Source organism: Lepidochelys olivacea (genome assembly GCF_965140295.1).
Source record: "Lepidochelys olivacea isolate rLepOli2 genome assembly, chromosome: 8".
NCBI lineage: Eukaryota > Metazoa > Chordata > Testudines > Cheloniidae > Lepidochelys > Lepidochelys olivacea.
Window position 1 is genome coordinate 36,254,440 of NC_140418.1, and position 27,495 is coordinate 36,281,934.

General features: G+C 47.7%; 1 protein-coding gene across 3 annotated transcripts in view; it reads left to right on the top strand.

Moving 5' to 3' along the window:
* The window catches only part of PSD2 (pleckstrin and Sec7 domain containing 2), a 148,244-nt gene that overhangs the window by 92,440 nt on the left and 28,309 nt on the right, over window positions 1–27,495 (top strand). For 2 of the 3 annotated variants that reach the window (XM_084636393.1, XM_084636394.1), the window contains exons 7-9: window positions 9,916–9,976; window positions 23,104–23,194; window positions 25,273–25,316. In XM_084636393.1, coding sequence (XP_084492519.1) covers window positions 9,916–9,976; window positions 23,104–23,194; window positions 25,273–25,316 — 196 coding nt within the window. The remainder of the gene's footprint in view (window positions 1–9,915; window positions 9,977–23,103; window positions 23,195–25,272; window positions 25,317–27,495) is intronic. The other variant, XM_084636392.1, reaches the window with a different exon arrangement.

The window sequence follows — 27,495 nt, forward strand, 5'->3', positions numbered from 1 at the left end:
AACAGGCTTATCTCACTAAGGGCCACTAAAATCCACAGATACATTATCCTAAGACTTCCCCGTGGCAGACATTGTGGCAGATGCTACAAATCAGTGGCATGATCATGTGGGGGAGAGGAGGTGGTTCACGTGATTGCAGATGGAAAGGGAGAGGCCCATAGGAGAATCTCTGCATTGGGATGTCATCCACACTAGGGAAAATGTTTGAGAATCCACGTCTAGATTACTGGCAACGGTGATTTCCTTACCATGATACAACTTCATGTGCAATGGTCTTGTCAGTATATTTGTTGTCCCATTTTGTAGAGAAAACAGCTAAGCTTTTAATTTGAGCAACCTCCTATGACTGCTGCTCCCATGATCTGTATTCTTTGTTTCAACAAACCCTATAAAAACACAGTTGGGGGAGGGGGATATTGTTTCATTTGAAATATTTATTCAGGCAATTCCCTGTACGAAGATGTGAGAAAACAGAAGGTGTGTGGGTGATGCCTACAAGATCAAAGGGAGTGCACAATGAAATGCCTGGGCGTACTTTGCAAGCCGAAGTCTGGACAGCCCATTATAGCGCAGTCCTGCAAACATGAGTTTGACAGCTTCTCATTTGTGCTGAGCACTAGTGTCTTCTGCTGAGAGGAGCACAGGGGTCAGAAAAAGAGATCTCCTCAAGTGAAGTTACAGGTCCATGGCAGGAATGGAGGTGGAGCAGACTTTGGGTGGTGGGAGAATAGCCAGCATTTCACCATGTAGGATTCTTGGTTGCAATCCCTGTAAGGGAATGTTTAAACGCAAACTAACCGGCTAGTGGTTTCACTTGTTTGATTGCACAGAAATATTTCTGTTGATAAAAAGATTTTGCAAAGCTGTATTTTTATAAAATCTAAGGGCCAAATCCTTTCAACTTCACATCGTGCTTTCAAATCTGCTTGTGTGAGTAAGTGTGAGTCAATGTGAGTAAGACTGGCAGACTCTAAATGCTGGGCCTAAATTGACCATCGTGTCCCTTTAACAATACGATAATAACATTATTAGAAACAGCTCAAGTTCATCTGCAATTCCTGACTAACTTTGGCAATCCAAAGGGAGAACATTCTTACATTAATTGTACGTTCGCTAATTAAAATGCTGGCAAATCCAGTCTCCAATTTGGGATAGCTCCTTGCCAAATTGAGCTTGCAAAAGATGAGCGGTTTTCGGACATTTGTGAGATGGCTGAAAGTGAAACATGGGGTGAACTGTACAGTCAGTGGAATGCAGTCAGCTGCCTAGAAGGGCAAACGCCAGCTCAAGACAAGATTACAGTTACATGATGACAAAGCTATGCTGTGCAGTGAATTATAATCAATTTGTGTAAGGTCATGGTCCTGGCTGAGTCTGCCCCTTGTGGATGGTCACCAGCCACCCGTCACCCAACCTTTGGATCCCAGCTGCTTCCAGCCTGCTAGGTCTGTGTAGAGGCCAGGCACGGTCTCTGCTTTCTCCTCTAGACACACTCCCAGGGTGCAGACTGCATGTCTGAACTCCTTCCTTGGGATGGGAGACTCCAGAGTCCTACTATCGAGACCTCTAGATCAGTGCTGAACCTCCCAAGGCTCTCCAGTTGCTTATGCATGCTCCCATGCAGCGCTTCCCTCCTGCCGCTGCCCCGTGGGATGTCTGGTTTATAATTTTATTCTTCAGGGACATGTGGCTGTGCAAGGAACTTCTTAAACATGCACACTTTACTCTTAGGACTTGTCTACAAAGGGACGGTCAGGAAAATTAATCCGAATTCAGATTAAGCTAAAACAAATTAAGGCCATTTTAATGCTGAATGCAAGTGCTCACACAGGGGTTTAATGTGGTTTAACTAATCCACTTTAAATTCACATCTTTAGTTAGTTTGGATTAATTTCCAGTGTAAACAAGCCCTTAGAGAGCACAGGACATTTACCAATCTAGGCAAATCAACAAACATCTTTAACACAACCCCACTCTTGAATCCTCACTGCTACTGAGTCCTTGGGGTTGGGATCGTGTCCTTGGATGAAGGCAAAGCCCCACTTCCCCAGGGAGGTTCTGTTTGAGTGGTGGAATGGCTCCATTTCCTTACAGAGCATGTCATTTTTCAAAGCAGTCTGTGACCCTTTTGTTTGTTTGTTTCTATACTTCCGCTGGAGATTTTCCATGCTCCAAACCCCTAGGAATTGCTGGGGCAGAGTCATCAAAAGTCAATGGTTCTGTTGGTAGCAACCTCATTGTTCTACCAGGGCAGAGTTAGTGAATGTTAATGGACCTTGATAGCCCTGTCACACAGTCTCCAGACATAGCTGCCAGCTTCCTGCTACCGGATGGATGATCACATTCACAATGACTGTTACAAGTACCAGTATTGTTCCTAAAACTGCATGGAATTCATAACTGGACCCCAAACTATCCCATAAGGTATGACTGTTCAATTAATGCCAATTGCTGTTGTAAAGAATTTGGAGTTTAATGTCCCTTCCATGGATGATCATGAGACACATTACTGTACATATTTCAAAACAGCAAATAAGTTGGTGCTGGATCAGAGGTAACCTGGCCCCTAAGAGTTGTGTTCTTGAAGATAAAACAGTTTTTCACAGCAAGATTTTCTCTGACAAGTGTCACGTAGACAAGAAATTTGTGTTCTTGGAGGCAACAGCAACAGGTCCCTGGGCCCAGATGGTACCAATCTAGGCATTCAGAAGGGTCTGGAGAAGATGCTGATGACAGAAGTACACAATCTCTTTTGAAGCAGCGACTCTCCAAAGGGGGCCGGAGGGACAGCACCTATCTGTAAAAAGAATACGCAGGGCCAGCGAAGGAATCCCAGAGCAGGTACAAACAGTAATGACAATTACAAACACCGAGAGGGTCATGGTTGATGGGTCAAGCCAGCTTGGCTTCTGCAAAAGAACATTGTGACTGGCTCATATTCTGCTCAAACTCTTTGTTTGTTCTGACAAAATAGGGAGTAAGGAAGAATGGGAGGATATCATTTATTTCAACTTTCAAAAAGCCTGTGACAAAGTCCCTCTGAAGAGGTCACTAATGAAGTGAAGCCACAGGGTTAATGGTCATGTTTGGAAACAATCCAAGGGACAGAAAACAGAGAGCAGGAATAAATGGTCCATTTTCACACTGGAAGAAGTGAGCACTGGGGTCCCACGTGGCTCTATACCAGGACTGGTGTCCCATAATATACTTATTAATGACCTGGAAACAGGGGTGAGCAATGAGGCAGCAAAAATAGCAGCTGGCACCAAATTATTGAGGTTAGTCAAACCTGAAGAGGGACTTCTGAGGGGCCTACCCACGGAAGGTGAATGAGCAGCCATGTGGCCACAGAAATTCAAAGCTGACAAATGCAGAGTCATCCAGACTGGAAGAAAGATTCTGAATCATTCAGACCCACATCCGGGTACTAATTTAACACTCAGGAGAAACTCCTGGACATCGCTGTGACCAGCTTAGTGATGACTTCTGCCCAATATGCAGTGAGGATCCGAAAAGCGATCGAACATTAGGATATATAAAAAATGAGAGAGACAGTGATCCTGGGGGGTATTACAGTGCTGTTATAGAAGGGTTACCTGACCCTAGAGCCAGATAACATTAGCAAGCTGGCCTTTATGCTGTGACCACTGAAATCATTCACTTTAGAGATAAAGTTTCGTGACTGCTTCTTGGAGCAGCTAGTCCTGAAACCTACAAAAGGAGAGGCAATTCTTGATTTTGTCCTAAGTGGAGCACAGGATCTAGTCCAAGAGGTGAATACAGCTGATAATAATAGTGACCATAATATAATTAAATTTAACATCCCTGTGGCAGGAAAAACACCACAGCAGCCCAACACGGTAGCATTTAATTCATAGATTCATAGATATTTAGGCCAGAAGGGACCATTATGATCATCTAGTCTGACCTCCTGCACAATGCAGGCCACAGAATTTCACCCACCACTCCTAAAAAAGACCTCACACCTATATCTGTGCTATTGAAGTCCTCAAATTGTAGTTTGAAGACCTCAAGGAGCAGAGAATCCTCCAGCAAGTGACCCGTGCCCCATGCTACAGAGGAAGGCGAAAAACCTCCAGGGCCTTCCAATCTGCCCTGGAGGAAAATTCCTTCCTGACCCCAAATATGGCGATCAGCTAAACCCTGAGCATATGGGCAAGATTCATCAGCCAGATACTACAGAAAATTCTTTCCCGGGTAACTTGGATCTTACCCCATCTAAAAACCCATCACAGGCCATTGGGCCTATTTACCATGAATATTTAATTACCAAAACCATGTTATCCCATCATACCATCTCCTCCATAAACTTATCGAGTTTAATCTTAAAGCCAGATAGATCTTTTGCCCCCACTACTTCCCTCGGAAGGCTATTCCAAAACTTCACTCCTCTGATGGTTAGAAACCTTCGTCTAATTTCTAATCTAAATTTCCTAGTGGCCAGTTTATATCCATTTGTTCTTGTGTCCACATTGGTACTGAGTTTAAATAATTCCTCTCCCTCTCTGGTATTTATCCCTCTGATATATTTATAGAGAGCAATCATATCTCCCCTCAACCTTCTTTTAGTTAGGCTAAACAAGCCAAGCTCCCTGAGTCTCCTTTCATAAGACAAGTTTTCCATTCCTCGGATCATCCTAGTAGCCCTTCTCTGTACCTGTTCCAGTTTGAATTCATCCTTCTTAAACATGGGAGACCAGAACTGCACACAGTATTCCAGGTGAGGTCTCACCAGTGCCTTATATAACGGTACTAAAACCTCCTTATCCCTACTGGAAATACCTCTCCTGATGCATCCCAAGACGACATTAGCTTTTTTCACAGCCATATCACATTGGCAGCTCATAGTCATCCTATGATCAACCAATACTCCAAGGTCCTTTTCCTCCTCCGTTACTTCTAGTTGATGCATCCCTAGCTTATAACTAAAATTCTTGTTATTAATCCCTAAATGCATGACCTTACACTTCTCACTATTAAATTTCATCCTATTCCTATTACTCCAGTTTCCAAGGTCATCCAGATCCTCCTGTAGGGTATCCCTGTCCTTCTCTAAATTAGCAATACCTCCCAGCTTTGTATCATCTGCAAACTTTATTAGCACACTCCCACTTTTTGTGCCCAGGTCAGTAATAAAAAGATTAAATAAGATTGGTCCCAAAACTGATCCTTGAGGAACTCCACTGGTAACCTCCCTCCAACTTGACAGTTCACCTTTCAGTAGGACCCGTTGTAGTCTCCCCTTTAACCAATTCCCTATCCACCTTTCAATTTTCCTATTGATGCCCATCTTATCCAATTTAACTAATAATTCCCCATGTGGCACAGTATCAAACGCTTTACTAAAATCTAAGTAAATTAGATCCACTGCGTTTCCTTTATCTAAAAAATCTGTTACTCTCTCAAAGAAGGAGATCAGGTTGGTTTGGCACGATCTACCTTTTGTAAAACCATGTTGTATTTTGTCCCATTTACCATTGACTTCAATGTCCTTAACTACCTTCTCCTTCAAAATTTTTTCCAAGACCTTGCATACTACAGATGTCAAACTAACAGGCCTATAATTACTTGGATCACTTTTTTTCCCTTTCTTAAAAATAGGAACTATGTTAGCAATTCTCCAATCATACGGTACAACCCCTGAGTTTACAGATTCATTAAAAATTCTTGCTAATGGGCTTGCAATTTCTTGTGCCAATTCTTTTAATATTCTTGGATGAAGATTATCTGGGCCCCCCGATTTAGTCCCATTAAGCTGTTTGAGTTTCGCTTCTACCTCAGATATGGTGATGTCTACCTCCATATCCTCATTCCCATTTATCATGCTACCATTATCCCTAAGATCCTCTTTAGTCTTATTAAAGACTGAGGCAAAGTATTTGTAATTTCAGAAAGGGAGACTACACAAAAATGAGGAAGTTAGTTAAACAGAAATTCAAAGATACAGTGCCAAAAGTGAAATCCCTGCAAGCTACATGGAAACTTTTTAAAGACACCATAATAGAGGCTCAGCTTAAATGTATATCCCAAATTAAAAAACATAGTAATGTAACCCTTCTGCCAGTCAGAGTTGGCAGCAACAAGGGCCGGGTTCAATATCTAGGGGATCCATTCCAATAACATAATGCAAACCGGCTCAAGCCCCCACCCAGTGACCTGGGACAAATATATACCACCCCCACTGGGGGCCTCCAAGAGGCAAGCACATAGTCTGAGTGTAGCAAAAAGCCTTTTAATAACAGAGAGAAACAATGTGGCATTATGTTGGGGAAACACCACCAACAGGATTCATAATACAACCCATGAGCAAAAAACCCACCCCAAGCAAATTGGGGCATGCCCTTTTCCCTTTGGTTCTTGAGTCCAGCAACCCCAAATCACCCAAAGTCCCAAAAGTCCAATGACCCAAAAGTCTCTGTCCCTGGTCAGGGCAGCCCCAGAGTTCAAAAGTTTATCTACAGAGCTTTACCTCCCGACCTGGATGGAGATGGGGGTGGAGGTAAGAGGCACCTTACATGATCTGAAGCTGACCGCCCCACAGCTCCATAGGCCTTCGCTCCACTCCGCTCCGCCAGCTGCCCCACAAACTGCTTCGCTCAGCTCCTCTCTGCGGCCCACCAGCAGCTCCCGCCGTCCCACGAACTGCTCCGCATCCCACCAGCAGCTCCCGCCTTCCCATGAACTGCTCCACCAGCTGGTCCACAAACTGCTCTGTGTCCCACCAGCAGCTCCCGCCGTCCTATGAACTGCTCCACCAGCCTGTCCACCAGGCACTCCAGCCATCCCGCAAACTGCTCCACAATATATCTTCAGGCTTCTCCACTACTTAACACAACGCTCAGTGATTTCAGCTCTTAGTCAGTTCAGCTCTTTGGTGAATTCAGCTTGTAGTAGGGGAGTCTCAGTGCTGGTGCACTATTAGCCCAAAGGGAGCTCAGCAGCCTGTAACTAGACATCTAATGAAATCAAAATTAGCTCTGATATTCCACAGTGGAGAGAGGAGGCAGTGCAATTAGCAAGCAAGGCCCGCACCCAGGGGCCCATGCCACTAAGTATTAATACTTGCCCTCAGCCTCTCTCAATTCACAGAGTTTTGGAACCCATGACCCTTACCTAGTGAGTACTACTTAGTTGATGGTGAGTCCCTCCATCATAACAAAAGGCCAAGTACAGTTCCAAGCACAGTTCCCATAATCAGGGGAATAACGATTTATTCTTCCTACCCCAATAACAGAGACACTGGGGATCCCACAGCAGCCAAAGTGACCATTTGGGCAGCTATGGCCTCATTCTAGGTGGGGTGGGTGTGCCTATGCAAATGAGATCGGCCCCTGAAGTTCTTTTCCACAACTCACCACCAGATGTTAGGGTGGAGCTCATCCTGACACTGCTTACAGTAAGAGAACCAAAAAAGTGCCACTGTGGCTAAAAAACAAAGTGAAAGAAGCAGTGAGAGACAAAAAGGCATCCTTTAAAAAGTGGAAGTTAAATCCTAGTAAGGAAAATAGAAAGGAGCATAAACTTTGGCAAGTGAAGTGTAAAAATATAATTAGGAAGACCAAAAAGGAATTTGAAGAACAGCTAGCCAAAAACTCCAAAAGTAATAGCAAAAAAATGTACATCAGAAGCAGGAAGCCACTGGATGATCCTGGAAGCCACTGGATGATCAAGATGCTAAAGGAGCACTCAAGGACAATAAGGCCATTGTGGAGCAATGTCTTCATGGCTGAGGATGTGAGGGAGATTCCCAAGCCTGAGCCATTCTTTTTAGGTGACAAATCTGAGGAACTGTCCAAGATTGAGGTGTCATTAGAGGAGGTTTTGGAACAAATTGATAAATTAAACAGTAATAAGTCACCAGGACCAGATGGCATTCACCCAAGAATTCTGAAGGAACTCAAATGTGAAATTGCAGAACTACTAACTGTGGTATGTAAGCTATCATTTAAATCAGATTCTGTACCAGATGACTGGAGGATAGCTAATGTGATGCCAATTTTTAAAAAGGGCTCCAGAGGTGATCCTGGCAATTACAAGCCTGTAAGTCTGACCTTAGTACCAGGCAAACTGGTTGAAACTATAGTAAAGAACAGAATTGTCAGACACATAGATGAACATGATTTGTTGGGGAAGAGTCAACATGGTTTTTGTAAAGGGAAATCATGCCTCACCAATCTACTAGAATTCTTTGAGTGTGGGGGATCCAGTGGATATAGTGTACTTAGATTTTTAGAAAGTCTTTGTCAAGGTCCCTCACCAAAGGCTCTTAAGCAAAGTAAGCTGTCATGAGATAAAAAGGAAGGTCCTCTCATGGATTGGTAACTAGTTAAAAGATAGGTTTCAGAGTAGCAGCCGTGTTAGTCTGTATTCGCAAAAAGAAAAGGAGTACTTGTGGCACCTTAGAGACTAACCAATTTATTTGAGCATAAGCTTTCATGAGCTAATGCATCCGATGAAGTGAGCTGTAGCTCACGAAAGCTTATGCTCAAATAAATTGGTTAGTCTCTAAGGTGCCACAAGTACTCCTTTTCTTTTTAGTTAAAAGATAGGAAACAAAGGGTAGGAATAAATGGTCAGTTTTCAGAATGCAGTGAGGTAAATAGTGTCTGTACTAGGACGAGTGCTGTTCAACATATTTATAAATGATCTGGAAAAAGGGATAAACAGTGAGGTGGCAAAATTTGCAGATGATACAAAACTACTCAAGATAGTTAAGTCCCAAGCAGACTATGAAGAGCTACAAAGGGATCTCACAAAACTGGGTGACTGGGCAACAAAATGGCAGATGAAATTCAATGTTGATAAATGCAAAGTAATGCACATTAGAAAACATAATCCCAACTATACATATAAAATGATGTGGTCTAAATTAGCTGTTACCACTCAAGAGGGAGATCTTGGAATAATTGTGGATAGTTCTCTGAAAACATCCACCCAATGCAGCCGCAGTTAAAAAAGCGAACAGAATATTGGGAATCATTAAGAAAGGGATAGATAATAAGACAAAAAATATCATATTGCCTCTATATAAATCTATGGTACGCCCATATCTTGAATACTGCATGCAGATGTGGTTGCTCCATCTGAAAAAAAGATATATTGGAATTGGAAAAGGTTCAGAAAAGGGCAACAAAAATGATTAGGGGTATGGAGCAACTTCTGTATGAGGAGAGATTAATAAGATTGTTACTTGTCAGCTTGGAAAAGAGATGAATAAGGGGGGATATGATAGAGGTCTATAAAATTATGTCTGATGTGGAGAAAGCAAATAGGGAAGTGTTATTTGCTCCTTCTCATAACACAAGAACTAGGGGGTCACCAAATGAAATTAATAGGCAACAGGTTTAAAACAAACAAAAGGAAGTATTTCTTCACCTGGAGTCAACCTGTGGAACTCCTTGCCAGAGGATTTTGTGAAGGCCAAAAACATAACAGAGTTAAAAAAAACTAGATAAGTTCATGGAGAATAGATCCATCCATGGCTATTAACCAGGATGGGCAGGGATGGTGTCCCTAGCCTTGGGTTTTTCCAGAAGCTGGGAATGTCCGACAGGGGATGGATCACTTGATGATACCTGTTCTGTTCATTCCCTCTGCGGCACCTGGCATTGGCCGCTGTCGTAAGACAGGATACTGGGCTAGATGGACCTTTGGTCTGACCCAGTATGGCCATTCTTATATTCTTATGTAACAGACCCACTATATACCCTCCCACTGGACCCAGCAGCACTGCTGAGTGTACTGTTAAATCCGACAGCACAAAAACTTTCACAAAAAGCCACAGTTTGTCTCTCCTTTGCACTGGGGGAGCTGAGACAACAGAGGGGTCAAGGTGCTCTGAGGACAATGGTCTGGAGAGCGCTGAGAGCTGTTTGCATTTGTTGTGTGTTTCAGATGGGATTCATACACTGACCTGTGCCCTGATGCTGCTAAACACAGATCTTCATGGCCATGTAAGTAGAGCTTATCGAGGCCTCCTTCCTTCTTTCCTTCCTTCCCAAGTCTTTACCATTCTGTGGGCCATGCTGCCGGAGCACCTGGAGAAGCAGGGTGGGGCAGAAGAGAGCGCTCTGGCATTTCCAAGGTGGGACTCTCAAGACCAGGCCAGGTGAATGCCCAGTGGTGCCTGAAAGATAGCCCTGGAGACAGAGCCTCTGTTTGTGTCAAGCCCCACTTAAGTTAATGGCAAATCTCCCATTGGCTTCAATGGGGCTAGGATCTGGCCCTTTGTGTATAGTACAGGTCCAGCCCAGATAGTGGCAGTGCACCTTTGTTCCCAGTCTGCCCTGCTGGGGAAGGACCCTCTGGAGCCGGGGGGAGAGGTATATCAGCTCCCCTTGACCATTCGCTCCTGGGGGCGAGCTGAGATTGCCATTGATTGGGGGATGGTTGTTACGATGGAGGCACCTGAGGCTAAATTCACCCCAGCTGGTTCTCTAGTGACGTCAGCAGAGTTCCCTCCGTGAATGAATCTGATCCCTGCTCGCTCGGACCTGGACTGAGAACCACTCCCAGCTCATGTCACACAGCACCATGCACTGAGCACTATGAGATGCATTGGGTCACCTCCTACGGCAAAGCGTACGGCAGCGGGATAGCGGGGTATAGGGGACCGCTGACTGGAGGCAAGGCTGGTCTGACAACGGCAAGAGGGTATTTAAGGTGATTTCACCGGGTGGCAAAGGATTCCTAGCGCTGCACATGGGGGACATGTTCATCACAGGTTGGTGAGCCTGCTCCTGGCTGCTGGGAGGAGAGATCAGGTCAGAAATGAACATCTTCACAGCCAGGCCATGTATGAGAGGGGAAACCTAACTGACTGTAGGGGAGTAGCATATGAAAACAGAGAGTCCAGGAAATGTACGGAAAAATGACTGGCATCCCAATCCTACCCCATGAAGGGGATGGTCCTGTTACCTCTGACTCCAGCAGGAGCACGATCCTCGGACATAGGGTGTTGTCAGCATTGTTAGTCTGCCCCGTAGCGGCTATCCCCATGGCATTGCTGAGCTGACCCCAAGCCTGTATGTCGCACAGGAGCACAGCGTGAGGAAATGCCTATGGACAGTGAGTCTCAAATCAGTCCTCATTCACCTCTCCTAGGAAAAGGCAAGGAGTACAGCCTCCTAGGCCCTGGATTCCCCTTGACATGCATGGATCTCTGGGCATCCTGTAGGGGCTGTTCATACGCAGGTCTGTGCTCTGCACAGCTGTTACAGTTAGAACCACATTGCCAATTGCTCACCTGGCTGTCACTGGCCCTGTCCCCTCCCACCATGGGTCAGGATTCCCCACCTTCCTACATCCATGGGTAGGGGGACCGGATAGCAAGTCTGAGAAATCGGCACACTGGCTGCAGGACAATAGGCGCCGATATAAGACAAAGCCCTGAATATCAGGACTATCTGTATAAAATCAGGACATCTGGTCACCCTACCCATGTGTTTTAATCTGGTGTTCGCTGAGGGGAAGATTGCCCTCATCCCTAGAGTGAGCCCAGAGAGCCTGCACACCCCATATGCACAGCCTGGCAAAGGCCAAGCACAGCTTCACCCCTGTGCAGCCCCATGGATGGCAGCTATGCCAAGGGGCCAGGCAGGGGGCCAGAGAGGTGTGGCCATGAGCCAGCTCCTCCCACACACTAGCCCCCAGTAATAGCAAAGCATGCCAGGAAAGGGATTGTGCCTCCGAAGGCACCCCCAAAGAGAGGCAACTTTGTGCCCACAGTGCGCAGCCTGGCCCTTAGATCTTTAATTAGCTTTCTGCAAGCAAGCCCCCATGTCCTGCTCCCATGTGAGCCCCTCCTCAGTGGGGCGAATCCAGCTGGGAGATGAGCCGCCCCCCTTGCAGAGCTTGTGGGTGCAGTGCAGTGTGTCTCAGCAGACAATGCAGGTGCTGGGGGTGAGGGGTGTGACCAAGGCGTTACCAGGAGCAGGCCGGGCTCGCCTGGAGTGCAGTCATCAGCCTGGTGCTCTGGCCTTCCAGCTGAGTGGTGAGTTCTCACACCCACGTTCTCAGCGTGCGGCGGTGGGGACCAGACGTTTGTACCAGCGCCGCCCCTAGAATGAACCATCTGGCTGCAAATGCTCATTGATGGCTGCATCACAGCCACCCTCTGCCTCTGGGCCTGGGGGGAGAGGAGTGAGCGCTACCCCCGATGGCATCCATAGGGTCTAACAGGCCACGGACCGAGCAGCCCGCTCCGATGGTCGCTGTTCTGCTGCACCCGCCACTCCCTCCTTCACGCACACGCTGCTTGTGGGATGATTATTAGTTTGAGTTTGTGCGTTTTTAGGGCCAGATCAGATTTGGTTGCAATTCTGACAGAGTCTCCTCTGTGGCCAGCTCCACCCGTGTGCTGAGAGGAGGTTTCTTCCTGCTCCTCAAGCTGGGAGGACAAGGAAATAATGCTCTGCAGACGGAGTGAGGCCAGAGAAGTCTAGACTGAGCTAGCAGCCCAATGGATTTTCAGCTTCAATCGCAGACCAGCATAAGGTTGAGAGAGAGGCTTAAGGCTGTCTTGGCTTCAGGGTGCCATGGGGGGCGTGGATTAAATTTGAGTGGGGCTGTGACCCCGTTTGCCTGGGTAGGACACCCCATTCTTGCAGCCCTTCTGGCACCCAGGGGCCCCAGACATCCCTAGCCCCCAGGGAGAAGTGGAGAAAGGGGCTCCAGACACCCCCGGTCTGCAGGAAGGTGGGAGGACTGGATCCTTTTGGTGCTTCCTCGGGAAGCGGAGATGCAGAAGGAGGATGGGGGCTGGGGCTCCCAGAACTGCCTGGCCCCTGGTGGGGATGGTGCTTTTCAGCCTGACTGCATCACTGTGGAGGAGCTTGCGCCTGGGTGTGGGGCAGGGAGAGCTCAGAGCTGGGTGCAGAATAAGGTCGGGGGGAAGAGCGCAGGGCTGGGTGCTAGGGGACAGCTTGGAGCTGGCTGCAGGGCGGTGTGAGGGGAAAAGCTCAGGACTCAGTGTTGAGCCGCTGGAGTGAGGGGTGTGCAGAGCTGGAGAGAGGGGGAGTGTATGTGGCTGAGGGCAGTGGGGAGTGTGGGGGAGAGAGCACGGGGCTGGGTGTGCAGCAGGGAGAGCTCAGAGCTGGGTGCAGAGTAACATCAGGGGAAGAGTATGGGGCTGGGGGGAGTGTGGGGGAGAGAGCATGGGGATGGGGGCAGGGCAGGGAAGGGAAGGGAAAGAGGAAGGGAAAGGGCCCCTTCCTTAGGAAAATTCTGGTTGCACCCCTTTCTGGGATGGAGGTGCATCCTGCAGCAGAGGGCAGGAGAAGGGCCTGAGGAGCAACTAACATACCACAGGGCTTGAGACTGCCATGAAACAGATAAGCTAGGCAGGAGGATATTTAAGCAGGGGCACAGGACACAGGTCAAAAATAACGGGCAAGATCCTGCTTAGCCCTTGGCCCCTAGCGGCCGCCCTCAACCTCCCATCCGCCGGGGCAATTGCAGGTGCCATTTTCTCTGCTCCACGCTCAGCTGTATTCCATGGGGGGCTGCTGTGCCCAACTTTCAGGTACCCCGCTGTCATGAGGACATTGAAATGCATAAGCAACCTGAACGATTTGCTCTGAATCCAATCCAAGCCATCGGCTAGCGCCCCACTTGGCTTAGCAATGACACAGCCAAGCTTCTGGCAGCACAATGACTAGACGCTAGAGAAAAAGAGGGGCTTCGAAGCCCTGATGTCAGAGCTACCTCTAAAGTAAGCTACAGAGAAAAAAGAAATTACAGTGCAACAGAGACACAAGCAGCACAAACAGCGAATGTCTCATTGCCCTCCGTTAGCAAGAGTCCCTAATAGAATGTGTGTAGCGCCCAGCATTACAAGGCCACCATAGATAACATTCTGGGATCTCCCAGGGCTGGCAGGACTGACCCACTGGCAAATGAATCATAGGTTCCCAAGAGTAGTGTATGTGCCGTACAGAATGGATAGCATTACATTAGCCACCGGCTAGATTTCCAGATGCCCATCAGGAAAATAAATATGCACTGAGCATGGTGTTTCATGGTCTTTAATCTGGGTTTGGAACAGAATTCTGCAAGAACAGAACATCTCACAAATCCTTTACATGAACTGAGTACAACTGGTCAACTTTCTTTTTCATCAAAGCATTTTTTTCCCCTCAACCAAAAATGGCTTTCCAGCCAAAACACAAAATTCCCTTTCAGTCAAAATATTCCTGTTTTTTGATGAAAAACCAATCCCTCCAAAATTGTACAGAAAACTGGAATTTTTTCAAAGATCCAAAACACTTGCATTTGCGGTTTTTCACTGGGAAAATGCTCATAGTAAATTTCAAAAGAAATATTTTTTTCTAACTGCCCAGGGACAACAATTGATATTTTGTGATCGGCTTTAGAAATGAGGGTCAATGTGAGTTTCCCGGGCTATGGAGGTTTCTCTTCGCTGTGAAGGTTCTTTTCTATATTTTTCTGCGTGTGTGACATTAATTTCTTCTTCTCCTTCTTCTCCTCCTTTTTTCCTCCTTCTGCTCCTGGATCCTCTCTTTCTGCTCTTTAACCCTTTGCCAGGTGGTAAGTGCAGTGATTGTAGTGCTTTGCTTGAAGTTTTGGCATTTGATTTGGCTTTTTCCTGTGTAAGTCCTTTTGTTTGTGTGGATACCTACGTGATTGTGCATTACAAGAATGTAGTTTAAAAAGTACCTGAATTGCATGTATTTCTGGTGGGGGTTGGGGGAGTGATTCCCTGCTACATCCCAGAGGCCCAGTCCTGCTCCTATTGAATGAAATCAGTGGCAGAACTCCCATAGACTTCAATAGCAAAAGGATTCCTCAAACTAAAATGCTATTGATCATGCATCAGCATCTGGGTTCCTCTCACTGATATTCACAGCACCCACTCTGACACCTCATCACAGCAGAGCCTAAAAACACGCTGAATGTTTCCCACAGTCTACATTCCTTCCCGTGGGTTTCAATGAGTCAAAAATCTTCTTCTGACCAAGGATCACTCAGTACAACAGTCTTTTAGGGGCAGCAACCTTTCTAAAGACATCATTAATAATACATTGAAGATTCATAGACATTCCTCATTTTAAAATAAATGCTAAGGGAGGCAGAATATGTGATTTGATCTGCCTCCTTCTTCGTAACTGTTTGGTTACAGGTGCTGTAACAACACCACCTATTACGTTATTTATTGACATAATGGAGATGTGTTTCAACATATTACTGCACATTGCTGCGAGGTGGGAGATATCGTGAAATCCCACTTGCTAGGAAGGGGTTAACCCCAGCTGGTTGCTGGAGCAGGTGCAGTGCAGTGAGCCTGGAATTGACTAGTGCTGGGTGCACTTGGATCATGTTTTCAAGCTTTTCTCTGTAACCAAAAGGATCTCAAAACATTTTTTTGTAATAACACCTGAGTTTGTCACATAATCACATGACTCCTGTAGCTGGGGCTTTAAGAGAAATACCAAATAATGGGAGCCTTATGATAAAATGAGAGTTGGCAACACCACAATGTGACTTTGCTGTTGGCTGCTTCAGGTCCTGAGATCTTCTGGAAAGGAGCTAGCTACAGTGTGCAGGAGACCTCTTGGATTCTGTCTGCAATGATCTCACAACCTTCTCATGCATGACTGCTGGTTATTATTACACCTGGGTCAAGGCTTTTGGCCAGAACATAACAATAATGAATAAGTATCACCGTGTTGCCTCATCTTGCAGTTTTATCACAACACTCATGATATTTCATGTGGTTTTTTTCTTAAAGCCCCAGCTCCTGAAGTCATGTAATGACAGGGTAATCTCAGCTTTCATGGAAGAAAGTGGTTGCAGAGCAAAGCTTGAAATTGTGATCCCAAAAAGATCAAAAATTAGCCCTTCCCCCACATTAGTGTTCTTCTAAAATCTCATGATTGTTAAGCCAATCTCATGACTTGGGGGGGGAGGTTTAGATTGGATATTAGGAAAAACTTTTTCACTATGAGGGTGGTGAAACACTGGAATGCGTTACCTAGGGAGGTGGTAGAATCTCCTTCCTTACAGGTTTTTAAGGACAGGCTTGAAAAAGCCCTGGCTGGGATGATTTAACTGGGAATCGGTCCTGCTTCGAGCAGGGGGTTGGACTGGGGTCCCTTCCAACCCTGATATTCTATGATTCTATGATTCTATGACTTGGGGTGCCTGATTCATGACTTTTGAATGTCTGGGGTTGGCAGTTCTGCAGTGTTAAAACAATAGGAAATCAGCACCTGTTTGAGATTGGACCTTACTCCCCTGCGTCATCCAGGATCTGAGTTTAGGCTTGATGAAGCTGGAACCTGATCTTGCAAGCTTTATGCAGGCCAAGCCCCAAATGAAAGCAACAGAAGTTTTGGCTGCTTGAAGCCTACAGGATTGGACCCTCTGTCCAAATGGTTTTGTTTCTCCAGCCTATCTTGTAAGCAGTTTGGGGCAGGAACTCTACCTTCTTCAGGTTGGTTTTGTTTGACATTGTGGCATGCCAATGCCACACAGCAACTAATGAATCATAAAATAATGGGGCTGTTTTTTTCAAAATGTTAGGTATGCAAATGCATGCACAAAATTCACAGCTACTTTGCACCAGCAGTGACCACTGTTGTGCATGCAAACTGGGTGATTGAATGTGCCTAATTCACCTAATCAGTCATTTGCATGCACAATAATGTGATTTGGATATGAAACCCATTGAGTATTTGGGCGTCATTTAGTTTTTCCATAGATAGGTAGATGTAAATCTGGAGCAACTCCATCAACCCAGTGGAGTCACTGATGTCATACTGATGTCACTGATGTCATACTGGTTTAAACAAAGTAGGAGGCGATTCAGGCACTTTGTTTATTGCAGACCTTGTGAGTGAATGCCGACTAGTCCTTGGGCCAAATCCTGACTCCTGCACAAAGCCCATGTAAATGGACCATGCCCAGAAGTTCTCCAAGGAGTGGAATCCCCACACACCCAGGCCACACAACAGCAGAGCCACTTTGTCAGGGCTACCACAGCCTTCGGGGTGAAATAACATCCATGGTCCCTGCATTCCCCATTAGCAAGGGGGTTTGGACAGTGGATCCATATAGCTCTAGATCCACTAGGCACACACCCATCCATCCTTCCCTCCCAACCTTTCAGCCTCTCATGAGGCGGCACAGGGAGTGCAGCTGCTGAGAACCCCTCTGTGACTGGAGCCCCAGTCTCATGGCCTTTGAGGCTGTTTGTGGGTCTGTATTTCCCAGGCTGCTCCTGAACTCTTCCTTAGAGAAGCTAATCTTGGTGAAAACCTCACTAGTTTCCTTGGGAAGGGGGGTTTCCCCCTCATCCCCTACAATACGGACAGATGCAGTTACCGTAATTACACGTCCGAGCCTCACTGCCCTCTTTCATCTTTCTCTCCTTGGGTGCACCAGAACGCCATGCACACAACACAGGCTTTTTGCTGCTAGTGCTTTTGCTGAGGGAGGCAGCAGGGTCCAATGCAGAGGTCTGAGTCCTAGTCCCAGCTTGCCCATCACCTTTCCATGGGACCTCCAGCAAGTCACTTCCCAGTTCTGTGCCTCAGTTTCCCCACCTATAAAATGGGGATGGAGACCCTGACCTGCTGTAGTGTCATGCTTTCAGAGCTACTGCTGAAAAGAGCTATAGAGGCCAGATCCTCAGCTGGAGTAAATCAGCATCACTCCACTGCTTTCCCTGAGCATTTTGGGAAAGGCCAAGAGAGCCATTTTATCCCATCCCTTCTAACTCAACATCAGCATTGATCCAAATCTGCCATGTCTGCAGCTGCTCTACGAGTTGCTGTGAAGAAGAAATGACACGTTACAGATGGTGCAATGCCAGCTAGAACAGAGGGCCACTGGGTACCAACCACAGGGCAAACTGCTCAAACCCAGGGCACAAACCCTAAGTTGGCCATGAGTTCTAAACTTAGATTTCACCATGCAGCTGCACATCAGGCCCCTTAAAAGCCTGACCAAGGAGTCATAGACAGTCATCCCCTTGGGTTCTCTGGTCTGTCTCGCCGCTCTGGTGAGCTTATCTCTGTGATCAATGGCCCCTTACACCAAGAATCACAGCAATATTCAGGTTATTCCTGATCCGAAAGGACCAATCACTGACCCCAGGTCCATTGTGCTTTAGGTCTCATACCAAAGACAAAGCATGTAGCCAGTATTATAGTAAACTAATGAAGATTTATTAACTAGGAAAGGGAAATTAGTTATTTACAAGGTTCAAGCAATCAAACAAACACACAAATGAGTTACAGTCTAAGGTTTTAAAGGTAATAGAGGCTTCTGTCATCAGCAAGCTCCATTTAACCTTTAGGGCTAACCCAGGCTAGGCAGCTGGGGATCTCTTGCTCATGCCTAGAAACACTTAGACTCCCTCCCCCCCGCCCCCCACACACCCCTGAGTCCAAGCACCAGAGAGATCCTTAGTTCCTTTGGTTTGGGGTTTTTTATCCCCCTCCTGCCATGGACTCTGAGCTGCAATCTCAGCTGATGGGAGAAATCCACTTGCAGGACTCATCTTCATGGGAAGGAGAGTAGAAAACAATCAGAGTCTTTGGTCCTTTTGTTGATGGTTTCTCAGTTCAGATGTAGGGAGTTTCCAATTGTAAGATCCAACCCGAGCCCATCTGGTATTGAGGGGGTCTCCTCTTTCGGGGAAGGGAGCTAATAATTTCTGTAGAAGAGCAACTCTTCACACTAATTAAATTCTCTCTCCCGCCTGGCGATTCAGACAGTCAGAGAAGCTCACAATATAGCCACTCAAACATTACATTACCCTATGGAATGCAGACATTACAAGTGAGATTAATGCAGGCAGCAGCTCACGAGCATTCAATAGAGTCCAAACACTTGCTTATGATTCTGATACCTATTCTACCACTATTAACCACAGAGTTGGTTGTGAGCAACACAGATTCCAGCTGTGCATCTTAGTGTCCATTGGAGACATGGGGACCTTGGCATGAGCTGGCATCTGATCTGCCAGCATCACAACCACGTAGTGCCACTTGGTAGCCAATGTTCCCTCTAATTTTTGACAGGCCGTGTGTGCAAAAAATGTCTTCTGTGCAAATTTTTGTGCTTCTGTGCAAATTTTTGTGCGTGCGGTGTTTCGCCGTGTGCACAGGGTTTAGGATCTGTGCGCACACACACGCGCACAGCTTAGAGGGAACAGTGTTGGTGGCTATGATTGGTCTGCAACGGGTTGTATTGTCACTTCCATAGTGACATCCTACTTTACACACTTTCCTGACAGCCATCCCATGCTAGGTTTCATGAGCATACCACTGTCATCCAGTAGTTACTGCCCCAGGCAGCATCTGTGAGCGCTGAGAAATCAATCTGGGTAAACTAAGCCACACCCCACTGTGAAGCCACAGAGAGAAGAGTTTTCAAAGGCCAGGAATGTAATAGGATGCTGTACTTTCCAGATGATGTGTTCGCCAATTTCAGGCATCACTTTAAAGCTCATCAAATGCGATCAGACCTCCCAGAGACAAGCGAGGAGGGCAGTGCTCTTAGAGAGCTGCAGTGTTTTCAGCTCCCTGCTGTGTCACAGTGCCTCATTTTCCTTCTGAGTCAGGAGCCTTTTGAATCTGGAGGCTGCACTGCACCTTTGCTTTTCCCCTCCTCATCTAAACCTCGGGGCTAACCCTCCTGCTCAGAGCTCTGTCACCTACTGGGCCACCTAATGAGGGCACCTAGCCAGCCTTCCATCAAGAGATAGTACCAGGTCTGTGGGAGAAGCAAAGAGGAGTCACTGATGCTTGACTGCATCAGATGCTGGAGACACGCATCAGGGAGGTAACTCTATATGAATGAGCTATAAACGAATACTCTATGAGTGAGCTACACAGAGACCTGATCTTTCACTTCTCATCCCGTGTCCAGGAGCATGTAGCATTGGGTAAAAGTTCATTCTCCTAGGGGAACATAGCAGTAATCACTGCCCAGATTCCTTCTGCCATTGGCCAGTGCCTGAGGCTTCATAGAAAGGCAAGTTGACCTTGTGCATGTGGCTAGTCAGCTGCTCAGGGAAATATCTCTTTCAAAGCTCTGCAGGCAACCCTTTATGCAATGAGAACCCTATTCAGCAAGGTACATAAGAAAGTGCTTAACTGTAAGCATGTGAAAGCTCATATTGAATGGAACTACTCCATGCATCACGTTAAGCAGTGTGCGTAAGTACCTCGCTGAATCAGGTTTCGTGGCACAAGAATGTCTCCTTTGGTCTCATTTTGAATGATGTTTTTTTCTAGTGTAGCTGCAGCTGATTGGTGCATCCATGTTCACTATCTGATACCCTTTGGAGTGGTTTCCATGAGAGCATTCAGCCCCTGAAGATGCTGCGGGCAACAACATGTATTTACTTCTTGCGAATGTGGTACAACTTCTGTGAAGTAGTGATGGGTTCCAGCTGCAAGACTCTTCCACAGTTAATGGTCTTTGGGGTCTGGGTGGTTTTCTAAAGCCCATTCTAAACACAGGGGATGTGTGTGTCAATCAAACCTGGCTTTGGATGTCAGGCACCTCCACAGCTTTGGGGTTCGGATTCAGGATTCTGGTTGTGACTTATCTCTAAAGGAAACAAACCACAAGTGGTGTCCACATCCACCTGGCTTCGACTCAGGGACCCTAAAGAGGCAGGGATCTCACACTGCCGTGAGCAAGCACTACTCAGCGGCAGGAGAACCCACTGACACCAGGGATAATGCTGGCCCATTACACTAGAGAGATTTAATGAGCCTGTCCATACTAGTTAATGTTGATGGGAGCCTGGCCTAGGGGACAGAGCAGTGGTATGTGTTCTTCCCTTTGCCTAGCTCAGAGAATGGCTGCTGACCCCAGCGCTGCTCCCTACCGGAGCCGGGCTATGGGGCGTTTGTGCGTATAAGCAGGAACAGATGGAAACTCCACTAGCTGATTCAAGGATACTTGGTACCACCCGCAGTGGGCAGAGATATTCGTCCCCTCTCTGGGTGAGAATATTCCACACCTCAGGATCACCAGCACCAGGTCCCTCTCTTGGAGGTCCATTATGCCTCTCCCCCAAGCTCCATCCACACAATTCTGTTAAGGTGGTGGCTTGCAGCACTGCCATACCCTGGCTAGCAAGTGGGCATGAGTCCCACTGCCCTCTATGGGAGAGAAACAGCACTGCTTGGCTTTGCATTCTAGCTCCTAGGCTGCCCAGAGTTAACTTATTAGCAGGGACGTGGCCAAGACTTTATAATATGTGTGTCTATAGTTAGGCTTCTAAATAAGATCCCTAAGTTTCAATATTAGCTCAGACTTCAATAGGGGCTGCTGGGTGGTCGGCTGGCTGGAAAAATTGGGCCCTATTAAGTTCCATGAATATGTACTGAAGGGCCTGAATGTAGGCCCCCACCTTTGCAAAGATGGGCTTGTCCTTTTGGAAGAGTGAGTTGTGTTTCTGCGGCTGCTGGGGAGTTCTGCGTAGCCACGGTGTCGACTGCAAAGCCCTAGGAGGCTGCAGATTTGTTACAGCGCTTTATTGCTCTCCCCCCTGACCTCCCCTGCGTGTTGACTAAGCCAAACCCTGCTAGTGATAGTATGCATAATTGGGAATATCAGACAGAGTCATTCAAATGTGGCACCAGCAACCAGAGCCACTCAGAGAGAAACATGTCCTCAATTCAAACACGGCTAATGGGGCAGCAGCGGGCAAAGCTAGCCGTGTTAATCTCAAAGCCTGCCCACATGGTGTTAGCTAGTGATATGGGACAAAGCAACATCAGAGCTGCAAGCAACCAGTGCTGCAGAGCGGTGAAGGCTGTGCACAGCGATAAATCTGCCAGGGAGTCAGCACATCCTAGTTGGCCTCCTCCTTTGCTTTTTGATGGGCTTTCACGCCAATTGAGGGTTCATTTCTAGTGCATGGGGAGCATTTCTAGGGTTGGGGGGAAGGTGCTTGTTTCATTTGTTTTTAGAGTTTCTTTTCCACCCTGTCGACCGCCAGAACCCACCTCACTTTGCACTGATTCACCCTGGTCACTGTAAGCAGGGTCCCACAGATCACACATAATGAGCCATCATTGCTGTCCTTCTGGATGACAGCCCCTGTGCTCTCCTCTTGCACCGTGGTGAATACAGCAGTTCTTCACCCCAGAGCCACCCCTCTCATTCCATCCCAGGGTGGGTGCTGGCTTTATCTACTTTGATAGTATAGCAAAGCCTTGTTAGGACTTCTGGTTTTAGGTATTAACTGAAAAACACCCCCAGTACAAAGCAAATGAAAGCAGTGTTTAACCAAGAAATACTGAAAAGACACCAAAACTGGGTACTTGTGTCTAAGGGCTTGTCTACACGGAACAGTAATGTGGACTAGGGGAGTGTGATTTCCAAAGCACACAAACATGTTGGTCATTAATTGGTCTGTGTTGATCCTGCTGGTGTGCACTAAAGGTTCCCTAGTGCACTTTAACATAGGACTGTTTGAAACGGTCTGATGTGAAAGCACCCTTGGGAACATTACAAACAGATCGCTCTTTACAGTACATACTATATATACTTTACAGTACTCACTACAGAGTATACCAAGAGAACCCCCCAGATTTTTGGACATCTACCTAAAAATTGCTAAAAATAACCCACCCATCCCTCCAGTCAGACACTTCACAGCCACTCTGTGCTACTTTGGCTCCAGGGAATCAAGCCCAGTGTTATTTGCTACAGTAGGAGCACCTGGGTTTGGGTTTTGGGACTCGGCTGTTGTGTCAGACTCTCAATCTGGATTTAGTAATGTGTGATTGCCAGAGGTAAGCCCATGTTAGAAGGCCGGCTCCAGATTTGGATTGGGAACACTGCCGAATTGGTGTGGGGAGAAGGGTAGATTTGAAAAATGTGGAGCCAGGTTCAGATTGCAAACATCAGATACCACAGTGATGAGCCTGACAGAAGAACCTCTATAGAAGAGAGGAGCCACAACATTCACGGGTGTTCAGCGTTAGGCTGTTTGATCAGGTCCCATTCTAATAGCCACAATCAGTTGCTCAAAGCAGTTTGATTAAACTGGGAGCTATCCAGGGGTTTAATGCTCTGTTTCTTTGCATTGCAGAATATTGGAAAGAAGATGTCATGCCAACAATTTATAGCAAACCTGGATGGCTTAAATGATGGGAAGGACTTTGCAAAGGATCTGCTGAAGGTAATGTGATATCAATGTTAGTGTTATTAGGGTGGCACCTAAAGGCACCATCTCCAAGGTGGGCCCATTGTGCTAGGTGCTGTACATTCACATAATGAAAAACAGTCTCTGCCCTGAAAAGCTAACCATTTGAATAGCCCATTGGTAGGAGGGGAACCAAACAGAAAGGCCAAGTGTCTCATACAAAGCAAAGCCAGGAATAGAACCTGGTTAGCTCGATTCCTCGCCTCAAGCCCTTGCCGCTGAGTTAATTCTGGCGGTCCCGACTGTCAGAGTACAAACGTACCTTCCGTTTTCATTCCAGGGTAGTGTTGAAGCTTTGCAGCAGTCTTGGCTAAACTAAGAAAGCACAAGAAGCTTGTGATAACTTGGCATGTCAGAATAGGTCCGTTTTCCTGGGACCATCTTTTGTTTGTACTCTGTGATTTCTCGCTATCCTCGTAGTGTACCAAAGTGTAGCTGTCTGCCTCACTAGATACGTGGCCCACAGCGCCACTGCATCTGAACACAGAGCAATGCACCCAAAATAATGTGGGGCTTCAGTTTCCCTTATTACATTCCCTGCCAGTGAGTCCAACCCTGTATTCGGAGCTCCTTGTAGGTTCTGCCCAGGGAAGAGAGCCAGGAATTCCTTAGGTCTCACCCAGCCACTGGCACAGCTCTGCCTTAACACTACTTTGGCCTTTACAAGTGCTAGCTAGTCCTGTCTCGCAGCTCCTCAGTGAGGCTGTTACACATCACTGCCCCGTTTCACAGATGGGGAGCATGGAGCACAGAGAGACTTACCAGGAGTAGAATGCAGATCCCCTGGTTTTCAGGCACTAGCCTGGTGACTACCCCTGCAGTAGGGAATTGCAGACAAATCTCCCACCCATGGCTAAGCTAGTCGTGATAGCAATGGGAATTCTGGTCTAAAATCCCCTACTGCAGACACTGACGTCCCCTCTGACGTCTCATCTATGGTAGTATCTTTCAAACCTGTAAGTCCCAATAGGTGCAGCTGTACCAGTGGGAACTGCAGTGTAGCCATGGCTCAGATGGGCTCTGTCATCTCACCCTAGAGGTGGGGACTCCCCTCTTAGACCTGGGTCGTTCCAAATGCCCACCCCTCACCTTGGGCGGGGAGCCTTCCAACAGCCTCTGAGAAGGCAGGAGTTCATGCAGGAATCACTCCAGTTCACAGATGTAGCCCAGTGCTTTATGAACAAAAGTCACAGCTTGGGACACAGGGCCCCAAGGCAGGGCTGGCCTTCCCGGCTCTGCTGCTGACAGGTGCAGCAGGGAATTCACAATTACCAGGAGTCTATCCCTGCCTGGAGAATCCTTGACACCTCCCTTCCAAATGCCAGCACCCCAGTCGTGCTCTCGCCCTTTGGGGGAGGCAGGGAGGCATTAAACTCCTTCAGCCCCTATGGGGGCAATGACTCCCCGTAACATGCCCATGATCTGAGCCTGGAGTCCAATGAAAGCTGCTCCCTCTGAGCAATACTGCAGTTACCCCTTGCCGACACCAGCGTCACTACATAACTGCAAGAAAGGCACCGCCAGAATGGTCATAGGCGCCGACTCCGTGCGTGCTCCGGCGCTCAAGTACCCACGGGAAAAAATAGTGAGTGCTCAGCATCCGCCAGCCCCACAGCCACTGATCAGCGGTTTGGCAGCTGGCGGGAGGCATTCGGGGGGAGGTGCGAGATCAGTGAGCCACAGGTGGGAAGGGTGCCAGGTGGGAGGTGCTGGGGCGGGAAGAAGCCGAGGGAGGGTAGGACCTCGGGGGGGGAGGGGACAGAGCAGGGGCGGGAAGAGGTAGAGCGAGGGCGGGGCCTCAGGGGAAGGGGCGGGGCTTCGGGGTGGAGTGGGGGTGGAGCACCCACCCTGACAAGTCAAAGTCAGTGCCTGTGGAAACGGTGCCTGTGCCTCTGCTCCAAACAGCTCTCCTGTAACAGGGCAGAAACCAAGCATCGCTCTGAGAGCGCTCTGCAGCACAGGCCTTATACAGGGCCTTCGCCCGGGAGGCATCCACAAAGGGGACCCATTGCCCGGAGGCGCTGCCAAGAGCTAATGTTGTGCCCTTGTTTCAGACGCTGTATAACTCCATCAAAAATGAGAAGCTGGAGTGGGCCATGTAAGTATCCCTGTTCAGTGCCCTCTGACCCGAAAGGGCTCTTTCAAAGCTCTTGGATCATTAGCTCAAGAAGCTTCAGGAAAGTGCAGTATTAACATACGCAGGGACTGGTAATGCTCCAGAAAGGACGTGTGCTTCTGAACGGGTAAAATTCAACCCCATTTAGGGCCGGCGCAAGACAAAGGCAAAGGCAACAGGTAAGGCATAACATTGGCCCTCTGCATGAGGGAGATTTTACCCCTTTAGAGGCACATTGCCTTGCTGGAGTATCTGACGTAGCTGCATGTGGAGGGGTGACCATCACACCAAGAAAACAAGATCTGAGCTCCCCAGTACGATAAACATTCACTGCTCAGTTCAGAAGTTGGGCTTTGACCAGTCTTCCTGTCCCTGTTGGTGGGTGGGTTTATTTATGTATCACACATGTGCTGTCATTGCTGTCCTTCTGGATGACAGCCGCTGTGCTCTCCTCTTGCACCATGGTGAATACAGCAGTTCCTCACCCCAGAGCCACGCCTCTCACTCCATCCATCACTATGCAGAAGGCACCCATGAGCATCCCATGAGGGCCAGTGACATGTCTCAGAGCAATTAATACCATACTTACCCTGGTCAGCAATGTCATCCTTATCATCTCCAATAATAATAATAATAATAATTTTGCAACACCTTAACTCCAGCTGCAGTCCCTTTACCTGTTTTAAACTCCATCTGTTACAACATTAGGCCCCACTCCTGCAATGAGCTGCAGGCGGTTGGATCCCTGAGGCCCATTGACCTCAGGGAGGCTCCACGGAGGTGCATGGTTCTGCTCATGGGAGGCCCATTACAAATCTCGTCTCTTTTTCCAGACCTCCTGTCTCATCCTCTGCTAAGCACCATCTCATCCCCATCCCATTGCTCTTGGCCTTCTGACCCCTCCCATTCCTGATGGCTCTTGTATTGATGCAGTTGTAGCCTGATTTTTCAGAAGTCCTTAGCTTGTGCAGCTCCAGTGGGCTTTGATGGGTGTTGAGAGCCTGCGGCACCACTGCAAATCAGGCCATTAATGCCAGGCAGTGGAGGACGGTGTGTGCAGCGCTCACTCCCAGTGCAGTTGTCCTCAGGGATTAACTAGCAGAAACAAGCTCAGGGTGACGTCCCATCAAGAGCCACCATGGGGCCATGTGGAAAATGTGCACAGCTGCCGAAGCCAGAACTTCTCTACCTTCCACCAGGATTAATTACTGCTGCAACCCCCTGAGCACAATGTCATCCAGCCCATTACAATGCATACAGTCGTTTGATTATGGAAATTTACTGTACAAGCTACGCAAACAGTGTAATTGAAAAAAGGAAGAGAACCATATATTGCTCAGTAAGCCAAGCCTTGGTTGATTTCCCATTAGAAACTCGCACGCCTGTAGGGGATGTGGGTGTCAGGTAAAAAACAGCCAAGATAAAAACAGGGAAGATCCTTTGCGTATAGATATTAGCTGTCCAAGCTGGAGGTGGGGTGGAACAGCTGTGCTAGAAATACACTCTTCAGGCTGCACTGGCCTCTCCTTGAGACCTCATGTGTCGGTTGATGGGCCAGAATCAAGTGAGCCATGAAGTGGGTCTTGCCCTGACCTCACTCTGGTTGAACATCCTTTTTAAAAAACAAAACAAAACATGTGTGTTTAGGGCTCTTCTTACCCTAGCAGCAACCCCTTTATTTACCCACAGATCTGCTATGTTCTGGGCAGTCCACGCCCCCTCCCCCCATGCACTTTGTCCTTTGGGAGAGACCTGCTTTCGTCCTGGCCCAGTCAGTTCCTGGTCTCTCTATAGGGCCAGTTGATTACCAACTGTGGTGGTCAGTGATGGATTAGCCACTGGGCCGATGTGGTCCAGCCACTGTGCCCAAGTGGATTAGCCACTGTGCCCAAGGGCCCTGACCAATTGGGGGCCCCCCGGAAAAATGGGCGCCACAATGCCCCAACCCTTCCACCCACCCAGCGGTCCTGCTGGGGAGCAGAGTCTGGGCACAAAATACTGGGTGGGAGGGGAGCAGGGCAAGCCCTCGCTCCCTGACCCTATTTCCCCAGCAGGAGCACCAGGAGGAACGGGCAGGACTACAGGCAGCAGGGGTAGGGAGGGGCCCCCACTTGCGCTGGCCCAGGGGCCCCACAACCCCCTAATCCACCTCTGGTGGTGG